The sequence below is a fragment of the Nycticebus coucang genome, chromosome 2, assembly GCF_027406575.1.
Source record: "Nycticebus coucang isolate mNycCou1 chromosome 2, mNycCou1.pri, whole genome shotgun sequence".
NCBI classification, from domain to species: Eukaryota; Metazoa; Chordata; class Mammalia; order Primates; family Lorisidae; genus Nycticebus; species Nycticebus coucang.
In genome coordinates this window covers 32,203,117-32,219,442 of record NC_069781.1, presented here as the reverse complement: position 1 = coordinate 32,219,442, position 16,326 = coordinate 32,203,117, and the positions used below count along the sequence as shown (strand labels likewise).

Genomic DNA, 16,326 nt, shown 5'->3' with positions numbered 1-16,326 from the left:
AACTCTTGACCTCAAGCAATCCTCCTGCCTTGGCCTCCTAGAGTTAGAGTGCTAGGATTATACGCATGAGCCGCTGTACCTGGCCTTTATCTGCTTTTTAAAATTTAAATATTTTTTTCTTTTCACCTTTAATTCTTTGAAGGTACTATTGGTTACATTTATTTCTCTTTGCATTTTCTGGTTTGGTATTCATTTCTCAAATGATTTTTTTCTCCTCTTATTTCTGTTTTTTTTTTTTTTTTTTGTAGAGACAGAGTCTTACCTTATCGCCCTCCGTAGAGTGCCGTGGCGTCACACAGCTCACAGCAACCTCCAAATCCTTGGGCTTAGGCGATTCTCTTGACTCAGCCTCCCAAGTAGCTGGGACTACAGGCGCCCGCCACAATGCCCGGCTATTTTTTTTGTTGCAGTTTGGCCAGGGCTGGGTTTGAACCCGCCACCCTCCGCATATGGGGCCGGCGCCCTACCGGCTGAGCCACAGGCGCCGCCCTTCTCCTCTTATTTCTTAGTCTTTCTGAGTATTGTACCTTCAGTTCTGTTTTTCTAATTGTGATGTTTGCTTTTTTTTTTATTTTGGCCGGGGCTAGGTTTGAACCCGCCACCTCTGGCATATGGGACCGGCGCCCTACTCCTTGAGCCACAGGCGCCGCCCAATGTTTGCTTTTTTTTAATGTCTTAACATTACTTTCTTAATGTCTTTACCTTGTTTTGAAATAGTAGATTGCCGTTTTTTTCTTTATTTTTATTTCTTTCTTTATTTTTTGAGTCAGAGCCTCAAGCTGTCACCCTGGGTAGAGTGCTATGGCATCACAGCTCACAGCAACCTCCAACTCTTGGGCTCAAGTGATTCTCTTGCCTCTGCCTCCCAAGTAGCTGGGACTGCAGGCGCCCGCCACAATGCCCGGCTATTTTTTTGGTCGCAGCCATCATTGTTGTTTGGTGGGCCCGGGCTGGATTTGAATCTGCCAGCTCAGGTGTATGTGGCTGGTGCCTTAGCTGCTTGAGCCACACGCAGTGAGACTTTTTCTTTTTCTTTGTTTTTTTGAGACAAAGTCTCAAGCTTTTGCCCTGGGTAAAGTGTGGTGGCATCACTGCTCACAGCAACCTCCAACTCTTGGGCTTAAGCGACTTTCTTGCCTCAGCCTCCCAAGTAGCTGGGACTACAGGCACCCGCCACGATGCCTGGCTATTTTTTGTTGTTGTTGCAGTTGTCATTGTTTTAGCTGGCCTAGGCTGGGTTCGAACCCGCCAGCCTCGGTATATGTGGCTGGTTCCCTACCGACTGAGCTACGCAAGTTGCCTTGATCTATTTTTTTGTTTCTTTGTTTGACACAGAGTCTCACTCACTTTGTCACCCTTGGTAGAGTGCTGTGGCACAGCTCACAGTAACCTCAAAGTCTTGCGCTCAAGCGATTCTCCTGCCTCAGCTTCCTGAGTAGCTGGATTGTATGGGATACAAATCCTATTGTATGGTATTTGACCTTGATAATTTTTGTTGGTCATTTTTATATGAAATTGGTTTTCAGACTTTCAGAATGAGGTGAAATTCAGGAAAGATTTTTTTTTTTTTTTTTTGTAACAACCTGGATAGATTTGGAAAAGGAAAGATTTTACTTCACAAAGCTTCTGCTTCTGTTGTTTTTTTATGTAGTGTTCAAAAGTGACCTGCTTTCTGAGATTTCTTGGGTCTCTTCCTCTTCAGTTTTGATCCTCAGCAGTCGTTTTTTTTCAGTGTGTGGCTTGTTCTGGAAGAGAGCCCTGGTGGATCAGTTTGAAAGCCCATAGGGACTAAATGGCTACAACCCTTTCAGAAGTTCTTACCATGGGCTCTGTCTTATCTGGTGTTAGAGATGCTAGAACCTCTCCATGTGGTAGGGATTTTCCTTTCTTTTTTGTTGTTTTGTTTTTTCCCAAATTGGCCTGATGTGCTTTCCAGTGAATACGCATTAGCCATCTTGGCATTATTTTGGTTTGAGTCCCTTGGTCAACACCTTGCTGCCTTCTTCACCTTGCCAAGTGGTGTGGGTCTTGTGGACATTGGTGATTTGGCATTTTGGGGTTTGAAGATACCTTGTCACATAGTTCTGTTGTAAGTATAGTTGACCCTTGAACAACCTGAGTTTGAACTGAATGGGTTCATTTATGTGCAGATTTTCTTCTGCCTCTGTCACCCTTGAAAAAACAAGACCAATTCCTCCTGTCCCTTCTCCTCAGCCTATTCAATGTGGCAGGGAAGAGAATGAAGACCACTTCTACTTAATGAATAGTCAATATATTTTCTCTTCCTTAAGATTTTCTTATTAACAGTTATTTTTTGCTTAGATTATTGTAAGAATACAATATATAATATAACGTATAAAATATGTATTAATCATATTTTATGATATGTTTGTGTTACTGGTGAGGCTTCTGGTCTATAGGAGGCTGTTAGTAGCTAATTTGGTGGAGTGAAAGGTTACACATGGATTTTCACTGTATTGGGGTTACTGCCCCAACCTCTGTGCTGTTCCTGGGTCAACTATATTGTATGTAGGATTTTGATCTTACTATCTTGTTGTTTGTGTATTTTTATGGGAATTTGAAGAGATCAAAGTATGTGCGGCCTCTGCCATCTTCCAAGACCCCTTGTCATTAGCTTTGAAGTCTCTCCCATTCCATTTCCTTCCTTCCTTTTTTTAGTAACAATTACTTTTAACATGTTGCCCAACAAAGGAGCTTGAACCAATGAAAATGTACATAAACAGAAGAATAAATAAAATACAGATATTAACATAATGACATTATCTGATACAGTCTAAGAATTACTTTCCCTATAACTCAATAAATATACTGTTAAGCATATACCAAGAGAAAATCTTGCTCATGTATATCAGTAAATATACATATGTACAAGAAAGGTCTTAGAAATGCTACTTAGAGGGCGGCACCTGTAGCTCAGTTGAGTAGGGCACCAGTCCCAAATACCGAGGGTGGCAGGTTCAAACCCAGCCCCGGCCGAACTGCAACAAAAAAATAGCTGGGTGTTGTGGCAGGTGCCTGTAGTTCCAGCTACTTGGGAGGCTGAGGCAAGAGAATCGCCTAAGCCCAGGAGTTGGAGGTTGCTGTGATGCTGTGAGGGTGAGGGCGACAAAAAAAAAAAAAGAAATGCTACTTAGAATAGCCAAAACTAGAAACAACTGTCAACAGAGAAATGGACGAATAAATTATGACATATTATGTTTAGCTATATGCTGGTAAAAATTTATATTAAATTATAACTACACATAACAATGACTCAGGAATACAGGTTGAACAAAAAAAAGTAAGTCACAGAAAAGTGTTATAGTATTTCATTTATAAAGCTTTCAAAAACAATATTAAAGGTATAAATATATGCTAAAACTGTAGAGAGCAAAGATTTAAGATGGGATATAATTTTTTTTACTCTATATTATGTTACTAGATTAATCTGCAGGTTTGTATGTGGCTATCGTACATTCATTCCCACTATTGGATAATCTATTATATTAATATCTATATTTTATTTATTCTTTTGTTGATGAGCATTTTTGATGGCTGTAGGTGTTGGGCATTATAAAACAGCAATAATAACAACAGCAACCACTTATTTTGTTATTCTTCCACATTTAGTATGTCCTAGTTTTCTAAGTGCTTTGGATGTATTATTTCATTTAAACCTCACAAGAACCCTATGAAGTAGGTACTGTACTATAACATTCTTACTTAACAGATCATGTAACTAAAGCATGGAGTGGTTAATAACTTGCAGATATTGAGTAGTTGGAGTCATGATTAAATTATAGGTTATCTAGTTCTTTAGTTTGTGCTTATGCAGTGTATTATTTTATACTCTGGAAATACAAACTTTATTTCTGTCCTCATAGACCCTTAAAAATAAAAAATTATGCTGGCTTAAAGGCAGAGTATATATTTCTTTTTTTTAAAGTTTTAATATTTAGAACAAATTTTTAATTTTGCTCCGTTTGATTTTCAGTTGAGAAATAAAATGTTTGGAATTTAAAATCTAGCAAGCAAAGTCATCTTTAATTCAATAGCTCATAGTGCATACATCTGGAGATTAGCGCCATCTACTGGCAAAGAAACTTGGTATGTTGTGTAGTTTCATTGCTTCTGAGATAGTGTAAACTTTTCATAGGCTTTTTTTGGTTTGAAAATCTGTTTGGGGGAAGTAAATACTTTATAATTTTTCTATGAATTGATTTTTGTGCCTTGGTAATTTCCTTCAGCTCCAAAGTATTAATGATCATAGATTTCCACATTTGTGGAATTATATTTAATGAGAAAAAATATAAGAAAAAATATAGTTATGGGCAGTGCCTGTGTCTCAAGGGGTAGGGCGCCGGCCCCACATTCCAGGGGTGGTGGGTTCAAGCCTGGCCCTGGCCAAAGCTGCAAAAAAAAAAAAAAAGAAAAAAGAAAAGAAAAAGAAAAAATATAGTTTTTATAGGTGTCATTTATCTGTCAATCTTTTTCAAAGCTTATACATAAAGTTAATAACTTGTTAGAGAAATAAGGCAAGACAAAGATATTATTGGACTAACATGAACTATATATTTGGTTTATCATTGTGTTTTGGCTTTGTTAAGTGATACTGTCTTTGATAGAGGAGTGGAATTGATATTTGAATGAAAGTAGAGTTCTTAGTGATTGATCCTGGGAAGTTTCTTTCTGTTCAAATGTTGGTTTAACCTAAATTTTGCTCTCTTCTTTTTTTTTTTTCTTTTATTATTATTATTATTTTTTAGAGACAGAGTCTCACTATGTCGCCCTTGGTAGAGTGCCATGATGTCACAGCTCACAGCAACCTCCAGCTCCTGGGCCTAGGTGATTCTCTTGCCTCAGCCTCTCAAGCAGCTGGGACCACAGGCGCCCGCCACAGCACCTGGCCATTTTTTTTTTTTTGCAGTTTGGCTGGGGCTGGGCTCGAACCAGCCACCCTTGGTATATGGGGCCAGTGCCCCACTCACTGAGCCACAGGTGCCGCCTGCTCTCATATTTTCTTAAACTGGCTTAGCTTTCATTTGTTAGTGGCTTAGGATCTTCTTTGTATCCTGTTTTAGGTCAACTTTCATTATTTTCCTCTTCATTAGCTTAACCTATATGACATTTTATAGCATAAAATGTATGCAAAATCAATTATCTTTTTATTTCATTTCTTCTTTCTACCTTAGGTTTGACAATTTTAGTTAACGGTGAAATTATAGTCTTTATAGAAGGAGAGACACTTGAGTGTTGCTTCCTTCATTAAGGGAATATTAAAAAGCTACTTTGTGTTATAGAACAAGAATTGTTTTCTAGGGAGCCTTTGGTCTGATGTGTTTACTTATAAGTCTAGTGAGCCCCCCAAACACTTGTTCTTTCGGCTCGGTGCCTATAGCTCAGCAGGTAGGGCGCCAACCGCATACACTGGAGCTGGTGGGTTCAAATCCAGCCCTGGCCTGCCAAACAACAATGACAACTACAACCAAAAAATAGCAAGGTGTTGTGATGGGCACCTGTAGTCCCAGCTACTTGGGAGGCTGAGGCAGGAGAATCGCTTTAAGCCCAAGAATTTGAGGTTGCTGTGAGCTGTGATGCCAAGGCATTCTATCCAGGGCAACAGCTTGAGACTCTTTCTCAAAAAAAACAAACAAAAAAAAACTTGTTCTTTCCCCCCAGGGTGATTTCGTACTCAAATGAGAAAAGTTCTTTTGTGTAAAATGTTAGCTTATTGTGGGTATACTTTAGAAGTAATAGAATAAAAATTTATTTATAAAGAAATAGAAGTAATTACAAATTTTATGTTATGTGCCGTATGTCACATATAAAAAGTCCAGTATTGCTGGTATAATAGTATAAGTTTTTATCTCATGTTAAAGATAGGCTCAGTACAGGGAATGAGAATGGGGTCATTTATAATATTATTGGTTGTGTTTGTTTGAGATAAAATATTACTTTGTCACCTGGGCTAGAGTGCAGTGGCTTCACCATAGTTCACAGCAACCTCAAACTCTTGAGCTCAAGAAATCCTCTGCCTTAGCCTTCCAAGTAGCTGTAATTACAGGTGTGTGCCACCTGCCAAGGGTAATTGTCCATTATTTTAGTAGAGATGAGGTCTTGTTCTTTATCAGGCTTGTCTCAAATTCTTGACCTCAAGTGATCTTCTCATCTTGGCCTCCCAGAGTGCTAGGATTACAGGTATGAGCCACATGCCTGGCCCATTTGTAATATTATTATTTTTATTGTTTCCTTTTTGAATATTTTACTTTTTTTTTTTTGAGACAGAGCCTCAAGCTGTTGCCCTGGGTAGAGTGCTGTGGCATCACAGCTCACAGCAACCTCCAACTCCTGGGCTCAAGCGATTCTCCTGCCTCTACCTCCCAAGTTGCTGGGACTACAGGCACCCGCCACAATGCCCAGCTATTTTTTGGTTGTAGCCATCATTGTTTGGTGGGTCCGGGCTGGATTCGAACCCGCCAGCTCAGGTGTATGTGGCTGGCGCCTTAGCCGCTTGAGCCACAGGCGCTGAGCCTGAATATTTTACTTTTGAACATCACTTACTACTAAAGCAAAAACAACCCCCCTCTCTTTAATCTATAATGGATACCAAAATATTTTTATTTCATTAAAAATTGATAACTTAAGTAGATGTACTCTTTGTATTCTCATTACCCACCAGTGTCCTGGAAATTAGGTTTATATTTAAAAAGAATAGTATACAGAGACTTTCAAATATTATATGAACACATTAAAATTTTAAATTATACCATTTCCACAAATCTTATATGAACATGTAAAATTTTAAATTAAATCAAACATTCTCACAATTTTTTTTACTTCTTTCAGATAATTTATTCCTTTTTTCAAGCTCTTTAGATATCAACTGATTCTTTGATTTGCTATATTTTGTATTTTGCCTCTAGACTGATTGCTAATAAATGATTTAATTCGGGGCTACTTTATATCATGCTGTGTGTTGGGGGATAATAAAATGAACAATTTCTGTTATCTAAGGACTATTATAATTTTATTATGAGCATAACAGTCTTTATAAAGAAAAATGTATGAAGAGCTATTTTGAGGCATAGGAACCAATTGGCTTAGTTGTACAGAGCCATCAGAATGTATTCTTAGCTGAGAAGATCAAATAAAACAAAACCCCCAAAGTCAGTGGGTAGTATTGAATAGGACCTCGAAGAATAGGAAGGAATTAGTAAGTGGAGACAAAGCAGAAGGAATGCGGTAGATTAGACAAAGCTTTGTATCTTGTTTCAGTCTTTGAAGCAATATTTTGGCCAACATTTCATATTTCATGAACTTTCAAGAATTCTGACTTTATTCATCATGAATTACAGTAAGATTAATAGCTTCTTTCGAAAAAGATATGATACTTCTTTCATGTCTTGTATTTTATATCACTCCATTAGAAAGAGGAAATATTCTGCTGTAAGCACAAAATTGTCTATCAGAGTATTTTAGGAATGTAGAGGAAAAAAGCAGTGTGCTTTCCAATAGATCCTATTGCTAGTATCTGAACAGATTCTTAGAACAAGTGAAGTTTAAAAAATAATTTACAACAGAAGGGGTGAATTATTCTTTAATCACAATTTAATTTTGTTAAAATATAAGCGTAGTCAACTAAATTAAAGACTAAGCTAGTTCTCAACCTTCCTAATGCCGCGATGTATTTTCATTGTTACAAAGGGGTCGCAACCCACAGGTTGAGAACTGCTGGACTAAGCTTCATGTTTTTCATTTGTATGAAAATGTTTTTTCTTAACACAAATCTACCTCCCTATGAACTGTCACTTGTTTTTATATAGATTGAGGTGTATGTCCTGCACAAAGGGGCACAGGTGACGAAATTAATGAAAGTTGAAATGTAGCCCTGCTCAGTTACCAAAAGCCCTTTTCTCTAATTCATTTTCTCCAAGACAGAAACAGTGTATGGCTAGAGGAGCCTCCGTCCCAGAAGTGATTATACATTTGCTTTTTTTTCTTTCTTTCTTTTTTTATTGTTAAATCATAGCTGTGTACATTAGTGCAATCGCCTGTACCCATTCTAAGATGCACCATAGATGTGGCCCCCACCCATTACCCTTCCTATACATTTGCTTTATTTGTTAGTGGATTTAGCACTTAGCTTCCAGAATGGCATTGGCACAAATCAGGAGTTCATGAAAATTTACATTCTCCTCTGATCGTGACTTTTGACAGATTACATATGTTTTGTGTGTTTTAAAAAATTGACACCCTACCCAATCTGTGCTTTTACTGAATTCAAGTTCAATGTGTATGTGAGTAATTCCATTGTTGTGTTTTGTCTAATTGTTATTGCTGATAGGTAAGATTTTTATTTCTGTTCTTCTGATTCCATTCATATATTAAAATATTTCTATTTTAATTTCAGGTATATTACTTTTTTTTGCCCATGCGATCTGGTTTCCCAGGGCTATTCATTTTTACCTGTTCAACTTCTGGCCGCAGGAATGAAGGAAGTGACCAGAACTTGGAAAATAGTAGGTGGAGTCACACATGCTAATAGCTATTACAAAAATGGCTGGCTAGTCATGATAGCTATTGGATGGGCCCGAGGTAATACTAACAATATGTGCTCATAAATGTTCTATTACTGGTGTGCCATTACAGAACAATTCTCTAGTTACTTTATTGGGAATCACATACTTAAGTAGTGATTCACCTTTTTGGAAGGTGAAAACCTGTTTCTTTTTAGTTAATTTAAAACTAGTACTTTTTACTAATTCTGGTCATTAGCCATTATTTTGAGCTTGGCTGTTTTTATGTAAAATTTTTATGACAGAATCAGAGGGATCATAGTTAAGTAAGTTATAGTGCCACCACAAATACAAGTTTACATAAGAAAGTATGTGGCACATGTGAAGAAAAAATATTACCCTGCCATTTCTGTACCTTTTTTTCCCCTTCTGAATTACTGGAAATATAATATGATTGATCATGGCATCATTTTAGTCTTTTATCACTTACTCTTGTTGTTTTTGTATGTAGGAATTTAATAAATTTCTCTTATTGTTACAGTGTACTTCACCTAAAACCAATCATGTTAGGAAAGGAAGTGATAAAACAATTTAATTTTTTACTTGTGAAACAAACATCTAGCCATATCTTTCTGCCTGAGGCCTCAATTTTAACCCTAATTATGGTACAATAATAGTTTCCATACTGGTGAAAGAGAAGAATTGCGATTGTTTTAGTACCATAAATATACAAGGCATTGTTTGCCTTTTTCCAAAGAATTATATTTGGGAGTCTTCATGGAATTTTCAATCAAGGGATGTAATTACAGCTTTCCTCAAATATCTTTTCAAGGAAATTTGGCTAAATATTCTTGTTTTATTTTCTCATTTTTAGGTGCTGGTGGTGCCATCATCACTAATTTTGAGAGGTTGGTAAAAGGAGATTGGAAACCAGAAGGTCATGAATGGCTGAAGATGTCCTAGTAAGTTGATTGAATTAAACACATACTGAGACCTGGATTTTTATTCTCAGATAGATGTATTTCTATATTTCTTTTTAAGAAAATTTTGGGGATTCTGAATGTGTATGAAATATATTAGGAAAAAAAAAACCAGCAGTGATAATGGGAAGAGAACTAGTAAATTTTATTCTTTTAAAAAGTTTGCTGTTTCAAATATATTTTAAAATAAATATTGATTCCCTTCTTATGTGGGTTCCTCCCCTTAGAAAACAAAACCAAATAAAAACCTCTGGATTATTGTAGAATTGTGGCAGGAGTGTATGTTTATGGAAGGAGAACTATATAGAAACAGACTTCTGGATGGAAAAGAGTCACTTACTGGCTCATGGCATTTTAATAAGTGTCTACAGCGTAATCCAGATTTCAGATTATACACGGTAAAATGTAGTAAAATATCAAGTTTAAGGGAATAATCAATCATAATTATGTCATAAATCACTGTGAGTTACTTTAAAAAAGACAGTTGAGGCGGGTGGCGCTTATAGCTCAAATGAGTAGGGCGCCGGCTCCATATGCCAGAAGTGGTGGGTTCAAACCCAGCCCCGGCCAAAAACTGCAAAAAAAAAAAAAAAAAAAAGACAGTTGAGGCCAGACATGGTAGCTCATGCCTGTAATCCTAGTAGTGTGGGTGGCTGAGGTAGGAGGATAGTTTGAACTTAGGAATTTGAGACCAACCTGAGTAAAGCAAAACCCAATCTCTACTAAAAAAATAGAAAAATTAGCTGGGTGTGGTGGTACATGCCTGTGTTCCCAGCTACTTGGGAGGCTGAGGCAGGAGGATCATTTGAGCCTAGGAGTTTGAGGTTTCTGGGAGCTAGTCTTGAGGCCATGGCACTCTAGCCCAGGTGACAGAATGGGTCTGTCTCAAGGAAAAAAAAATGACAGTTGAGTTAAATTATATATACATAAGGAAAAGATTAGAGGAAATAACCCATTCATACCTTGTATCTATTTAAGAGAATCTAGTCAGTACCTGTTTTCTAAAGACACTGACCTAGTCTTAAATATGTCACAGATATACATATTTCTGATATACCCAAAAGTGAAGTCAAGAAATGACTGTTTCCACAATTCAAGAAGGATAAGTCTTAGAGAATAGAGTCCATAACAAGCAAGGCAAGGAAAGACTGTAAAAATAAGCTGATTTTCTAATTAAAAATGGATTAAACTAGATTATAAATGTATTAAAAATGAAGATCAAAAAGCAGTATAAAGTACTTTTAAGTGAACTAACAAATTCCAGGATATTTAATAGAAAGTCCCCTTTAAAGTTTGAGTGAGGTAGTTTGGAAATAGAACAAAGGAGGCTTTGATGGATGGTAAGTTATAAATAAGATACTAGTGTATTCACAGGAAGTTTCCTCGTTTTAAGTACATGCCTTGCAACATCTTTCATAGTGCATTGTTTTTGGTTATAACTAAAAAAAAAATGATATTTATTTTCTGTTCACAATTTTGCAGTGATTCCCCCGAATGACCAATAAGGCCCTAGAAGATCTAACTCTCTTCTGTACCCAATTTGCTTTCCTCTCATGTCTTGTCATTATCTCCTGGCTCACTCCGTTCTATGTTTGAGCTAGCCAGCTATGGTCTCGTTTAGTGCTAGCTTTTCTCTCTGCCTAGAATCTTTTCCCCCAAATGGCTAACTCCCTTATCCCTTACCTGTCTTCTCAGTGCTTTCCTTCTCAGTGAGGACTACTCTCCTTAAAATTGTTTTTCTTTTTTCCACATTTATCACTTTCTAACATATTCTGTAATTTACTTATTCATTTTGTTCATTGTCTTCTGTCCTTGGCTCCTCTGCCTACCCTTCAAAGAATACAAAATGCCAGGGACAAGGATTTTTGTCTCTTTTTATTGCTCTTTGTCCCATGAACCTAACACACAGACACTCAAGGCATATTAGATAAATGTATGAATTATCAAGAGGTGGGTCAGGTGAGATAGATCTTTGGTCTATTAGGATATGTTGTGTGTGTGTGTACAGTTGCTTAACAATGGGGATACATTCTGAGAAATGTGCATTATGTGATTTTGTCATTGTGCAAACATCCTAGAATGTATAAGCTACTGCATAACCAGGTTATATGTATAGCCTATTGCTTTTAGACTATAAACCTGTAGAGCATGTACTGGACTGAATGCAGTAGATAATTATAACAGTGTATCTAAACATAGAAAAGGTACACTAAAAATAGGGTGAAAGATAAAAAATGACATACCTGGCTAGCACGCTTAACTTGAATGGAGCTTGCAGGACTGGAAGTTGCTTAGAGTTGAGTCAGTGAGTGAGCAGTAAGTGAATGTGAAGGCTTAGGCTAGGACGTTACTGTAGACTTTACACACACCTGCACTTAGGCTGCACTGGATTTATTAAAAAAAAAAAGTCTTTCTTCAGTGGGTGGTGCCTGTGGCTCAAAGGAGTGGAGCCCCATATACTGGAGGTGGCAGGTTCAAACCCAGCCCCGGCCAAAAACTGCAAAAAAAAAAAAAAAAAAAAAATCTTTCTTCAATAACAAATTAAGCTTTTTTTATTGTAACTTTTTTACGTAATAAACTTAAAAAAATTTCAGGTTAATATGAAGGTACATATTAAGGTAATATGAAGGTTAATAACTAGGTTACAATATTTGTTAGGCAGAGTTTGGTGTGCCAGATGCCTTTATGTTGTGCCCTTAATAAACTTTTTAACTTTTTAAACTTTCTGACTCTTTTGTAATAACACTTGGCTTAAAAAAAAACACATTGTACAGTTGTACAAAAATATTTTCTTTCTTTATATCCTTATTTTATAAGTTTTTTCTATTTCTAAAATTACTTATTTGCTTTTTAGTTCTTAGACTTCTGTTAAAAACTAAGACACATACACACGATTGGGATCATCACACAGGTTGAGAGTCTTCCATCTCCACATTTTGTCTTTTGGGGCAATAACATGCATGGAGCTGTCATCTCCTATGGTAACAGTGCCTTCTTCTGGAATACCTCCTAAAGGATCTTCTTGGAACTCTTTTACAGTTTACTTTCTTTTTTTTAATAAGTAGTACACTCTAAAATAGTGATTAAAAATAAGGTATATTGCATACATAACTGTAATATAGTCATTTATTATTATCAAATATGTGCTGTACATAATTCTAAGTGCTAGACTTTATACAGCTGGCAGTGCAGTAGATTTGCTTACACCAGCATAATCACAAATATGTGAGTCATGCATCCTGCTGTGATGTTATGATAGGTACATCACCAGGTGATAGGCATTTCTCAGCTCTATTAAAATCTTTCAGCTCCACCTATGTATGTGAGATCCATGGTTGACCTAAAGGTTGTTATGCAGCACATAGAGCTGTATGCGTGTGTATGTGTATATGTATGTATAGTTTTCATATATTTATTGCCAAATACTTTTATATGTCTGTGATGTCTTTTAATTTATCCATGCAGCGTGCATTTGTTGAGTGCTTACTGTATGCAAAAAACTTGTAGAGCACAATATATCCAAGATCAAAGTCTTAGAGAATAGTGTATGAATCAGGGTTCTAGAAGTGAGTGCAGTTGAAATCGGAATCCTAAGCCATTTTCTAAGCCAAGTGTCATATGCCTGTGCTGTGTAGGTACTTTTCAAAATATATGCTATCACTAATCCTCACAACAAACCTGAGAAGTAGATATTATTTCTAGTTCTTGGATTAAAAAACTAAGGCTCTCAGAAGTTAAAAGACTTGCTTAATGTTAAACAGATAGTGAAGATCTCCATCTTAAATACATTTAAATATAAATACATTTATTTGAAGAGTATGATTTGATGAGTTTACAGATGTGATAATGAAGCGACTACTCCCACTGCCAAGAATATTTGTTAACCCATATTTTCCCGTGTGTCTTGCAGTCCATCTCTTTTTCCATCCCTGGCACCAGGCACACATACAGAATCAGTTTGCTTTTTCTTTTTTTTTTTTTTTTTTTTTTTTTTGCCGTTTTTGACCAGGGCTGGGTTTGAACCCACCACCTCCAGCATATGGGGCCGGCGCCCTACTCCTTGAGCCACAGGTGCCACCCCAGTTTGCTTTTTCTAGAATTTTTTTTTTTTTTTTTCTGTAGAGACAGAGTTTCACTTTATGGCCCTAGGTAGAGTGCCATGGCATCACACAGCTCACAGCAACCTCCAACTCCTGGGCTTAAGCGATTCTCTTGCCTCAGCCTCCCAAGTAGCTGGGACTAGAGGCGCCCGCCAAAACACCCGGCTATTTTTTTTTGTTGCAGTTTGTCCAGGGCTGGGTTTGAACCCGCCACCCTTGGTATATGGGGCTGGCACCTTACCAACTGAGCCACAGGTGCCGCCCTTTTCTAGAATTTTTTATAAATGAATTTTTATAGTATGTTCCCTTTTGTGTCTGCTGTCCTTCATTTAACACAGAGATTTTAAGGATGAACTAGTTAATTTCTAGTTAATTCATTCATCTGTTGGTGGACATTTGGATTGATTCTAGCTTCCAGTTCTTGTGAATAAAGTTGCTATGAACATTTATATGTATGTGTATATATGTTTTCATTTTACTTGGGTGAATATCTGGGACTGGAATGGTTGAGTTGAATAATAGTATATATTTAAATTTTTGAAAGCTGTCCAGCAGTTTTCCAAAGTGTCTGAGAATTACAGTTACTCTGTATTATCTCTGAGACTTGGTATTGTCAGTCTTTTTAATTTTAAGAATTCCAATGGATATATTTCTCATTGTGGGTTTAATTAGCATTTCCCTGCAAACTAAAGATGTTGAGGGTCTTTTCATAAGTCTATTGGCCATTTCCATGTGTGTTTTTATATATCTTTGCCCATTATTTTTTTTGGGGGGGGGGTTATTTGTCTTATTATTGAGTTATAAAAGTTTTTTATTTTCTTTTAGAGACAGGGTCTGTCTCTGTCATCTAGGCTGCTGGTGTGCAGTGGTACGATCATAGCTCATTGCAGCCTCAAACTCCTGGGACTACAGGTGCATGCCACCACAGCCTGGTTATTTTTTATAGAGATAGGGTCATGCCATGTTTCTCAGGCTGGGTTAGAGCTTCTGGACTCAAGCAGTTGTCAGCCTTGGTCTCTTAAAGTTCTGGATTTGGGCATGAGTCACCATACCTGACCATAGAGTTCTTTTTGTTGTTGTTGTTGTTGTTGAGACAGAGTCCCACCCTATGCCCTGAGCAGAGTGCAATGGTGTAATAGCTCACTGCAATCTTAGACTCTGGCTGTGGGCATCCTGCTGCCTCAGCCTCTGGAAGCTGCTGGGATTACAGGTGCTCGCTGTGGCACCTGGTTGGTTTTTTTGTTTGTTTGTTTTTTATGAGTCGGGGTCTCACTCTTGCTCAGGCAAGTCTCGAACTTCTGAGCTCAAGCAATTCTCCCTCCTCAGCCTCTCACAGTGCTGGGATTACAGCTGTGAGCCACCGCGCCCGGCACTATAAGAGTTCTTTATACACATATAATAATATACTTAGGGTACTGTTTCTTTGTCGCTTGTGTGTGTACTTTTGGTAAAGTCTAATTTAATAATTTTTTTTTTTTTTTTTTGTAGAGACAGAGTTTCACTTTATGGCCCTTGGTAGAGTGCCATGGCATCACACAGCTCACAGCAACCTCTAACTCCTGGGCTTAAGTGATTCTCTTGCCTCAGCCTCCCGAGTAGCTGGGACTACAGGCGCCTGCCACAACGCCCGGCTATTTTTTGGTTGCAGTTCAGCCGGGGCTGGGTTTGAACCCACCACCCTCGGTATATGGGGCCGGCGCCCTACCGACTGAGCCACAGGCGCCGCCCTAATTTAATAATTTTTAATGTTTTTGTATTCTAGCTAGGAGGTCTTTGCCTATTCCAAAGTTGCGAAGCTATTCTTTTTAGATTTTTTTTTTAATTTCAATAGATTTACTGGGTACAGGAGTTTTTTGTTACCTGGATGAAATATATAAAGTTAGAGCTTTTAGTGTACCTGTCACCAGAATAGTTTACCTTGTATCCGATTGGTGTAATTTATCCCTCATTCCCTGCCATCCTTCCCCTTCTTAGTTTTCAGTGTCCACCACACCACTTTATGACCTTTGTAGCCATTGTTTAGCTACCATTTATTTGTAAGTGAGAACATGTATTTGTTTCTCCATTCTCAATCACTTAGGGTAATGTTCTCCAGTTCTGTCATTATTTCATACCTTTTTATGGCTGAGTAGTACTTTTGCACATACCACAATTTCTTTATCTGCTCATCAGATAATGGGCACTTAGGTTGATTTCATATCCTTGAGATTACAAATCGTGCTGCGATAAACATGCATGTGCAGGTGTCACTCTTATAAAAGTATTTCTCTTCCTTTGCGTAGATACCCAGTAGTGGGATGTTGCTGGATTAGATTAATGGATTTACTTTTAATTCTTTAGATAATCTCTGTATTGTTTTCTGTAGAGGTTTTAATAGTTTACATTCCCAACAGTGTAAGCATTCCCCGCGTACTGCATCTATGCCAATATCTACTGGTTTTTGACTTTTAAATAATGGCCATTCTGGGTGGCGCCTGTGGCTCAGTCGGTAAGGCGCCGGCCCCATATACTGAGGGTGGCGGGTTCAAACCCGGCCCCGGCTGAATTGCAACCAAAAAAATAGCCGGGCGTTGTGGCGGGCGCCTGTAATCCCAGCTACTCGGGAGGCTGAGGCAAGAGAATCACTTAAGCCCAGGAGTTGGAGGTTGCTGTGAGCCATGTGACGCCACGGCACTCTACCAAGGGCCATAAAGTGAGACTCTGTCTCTACAAAAAAAAAAAAAAAAAAAA

At 37.7% G+C, this 16,326-nt stretch overlaps 1 protein-coding gene across 1 annotated transcript in view; it reads left to right on the top strand.

Annotated features, from left to right (window-relative positions):
* Positions 1 to 16,326, top strand: part of TMEM38B (transmembrane protein 38B) — a 71,741-nt gene that overhangs the window by 27,854 nt on the left and 27,561 nt on the right. The window contains exons 3-4 of the mRNA XM_053571886.1: positions 8,411 to 8,595; positions 9,391 to 9,478. Coding sequence (XP_053427861.1) covers positions 8,411 to 8,595; positions 9,391 to 9,478 — 273 coding nt within the window. The remainder of the gene's footprint in view (positions 1 to 8,410; positions 8,596 to 9,390; positions 9,479 to 16,326) is intronic.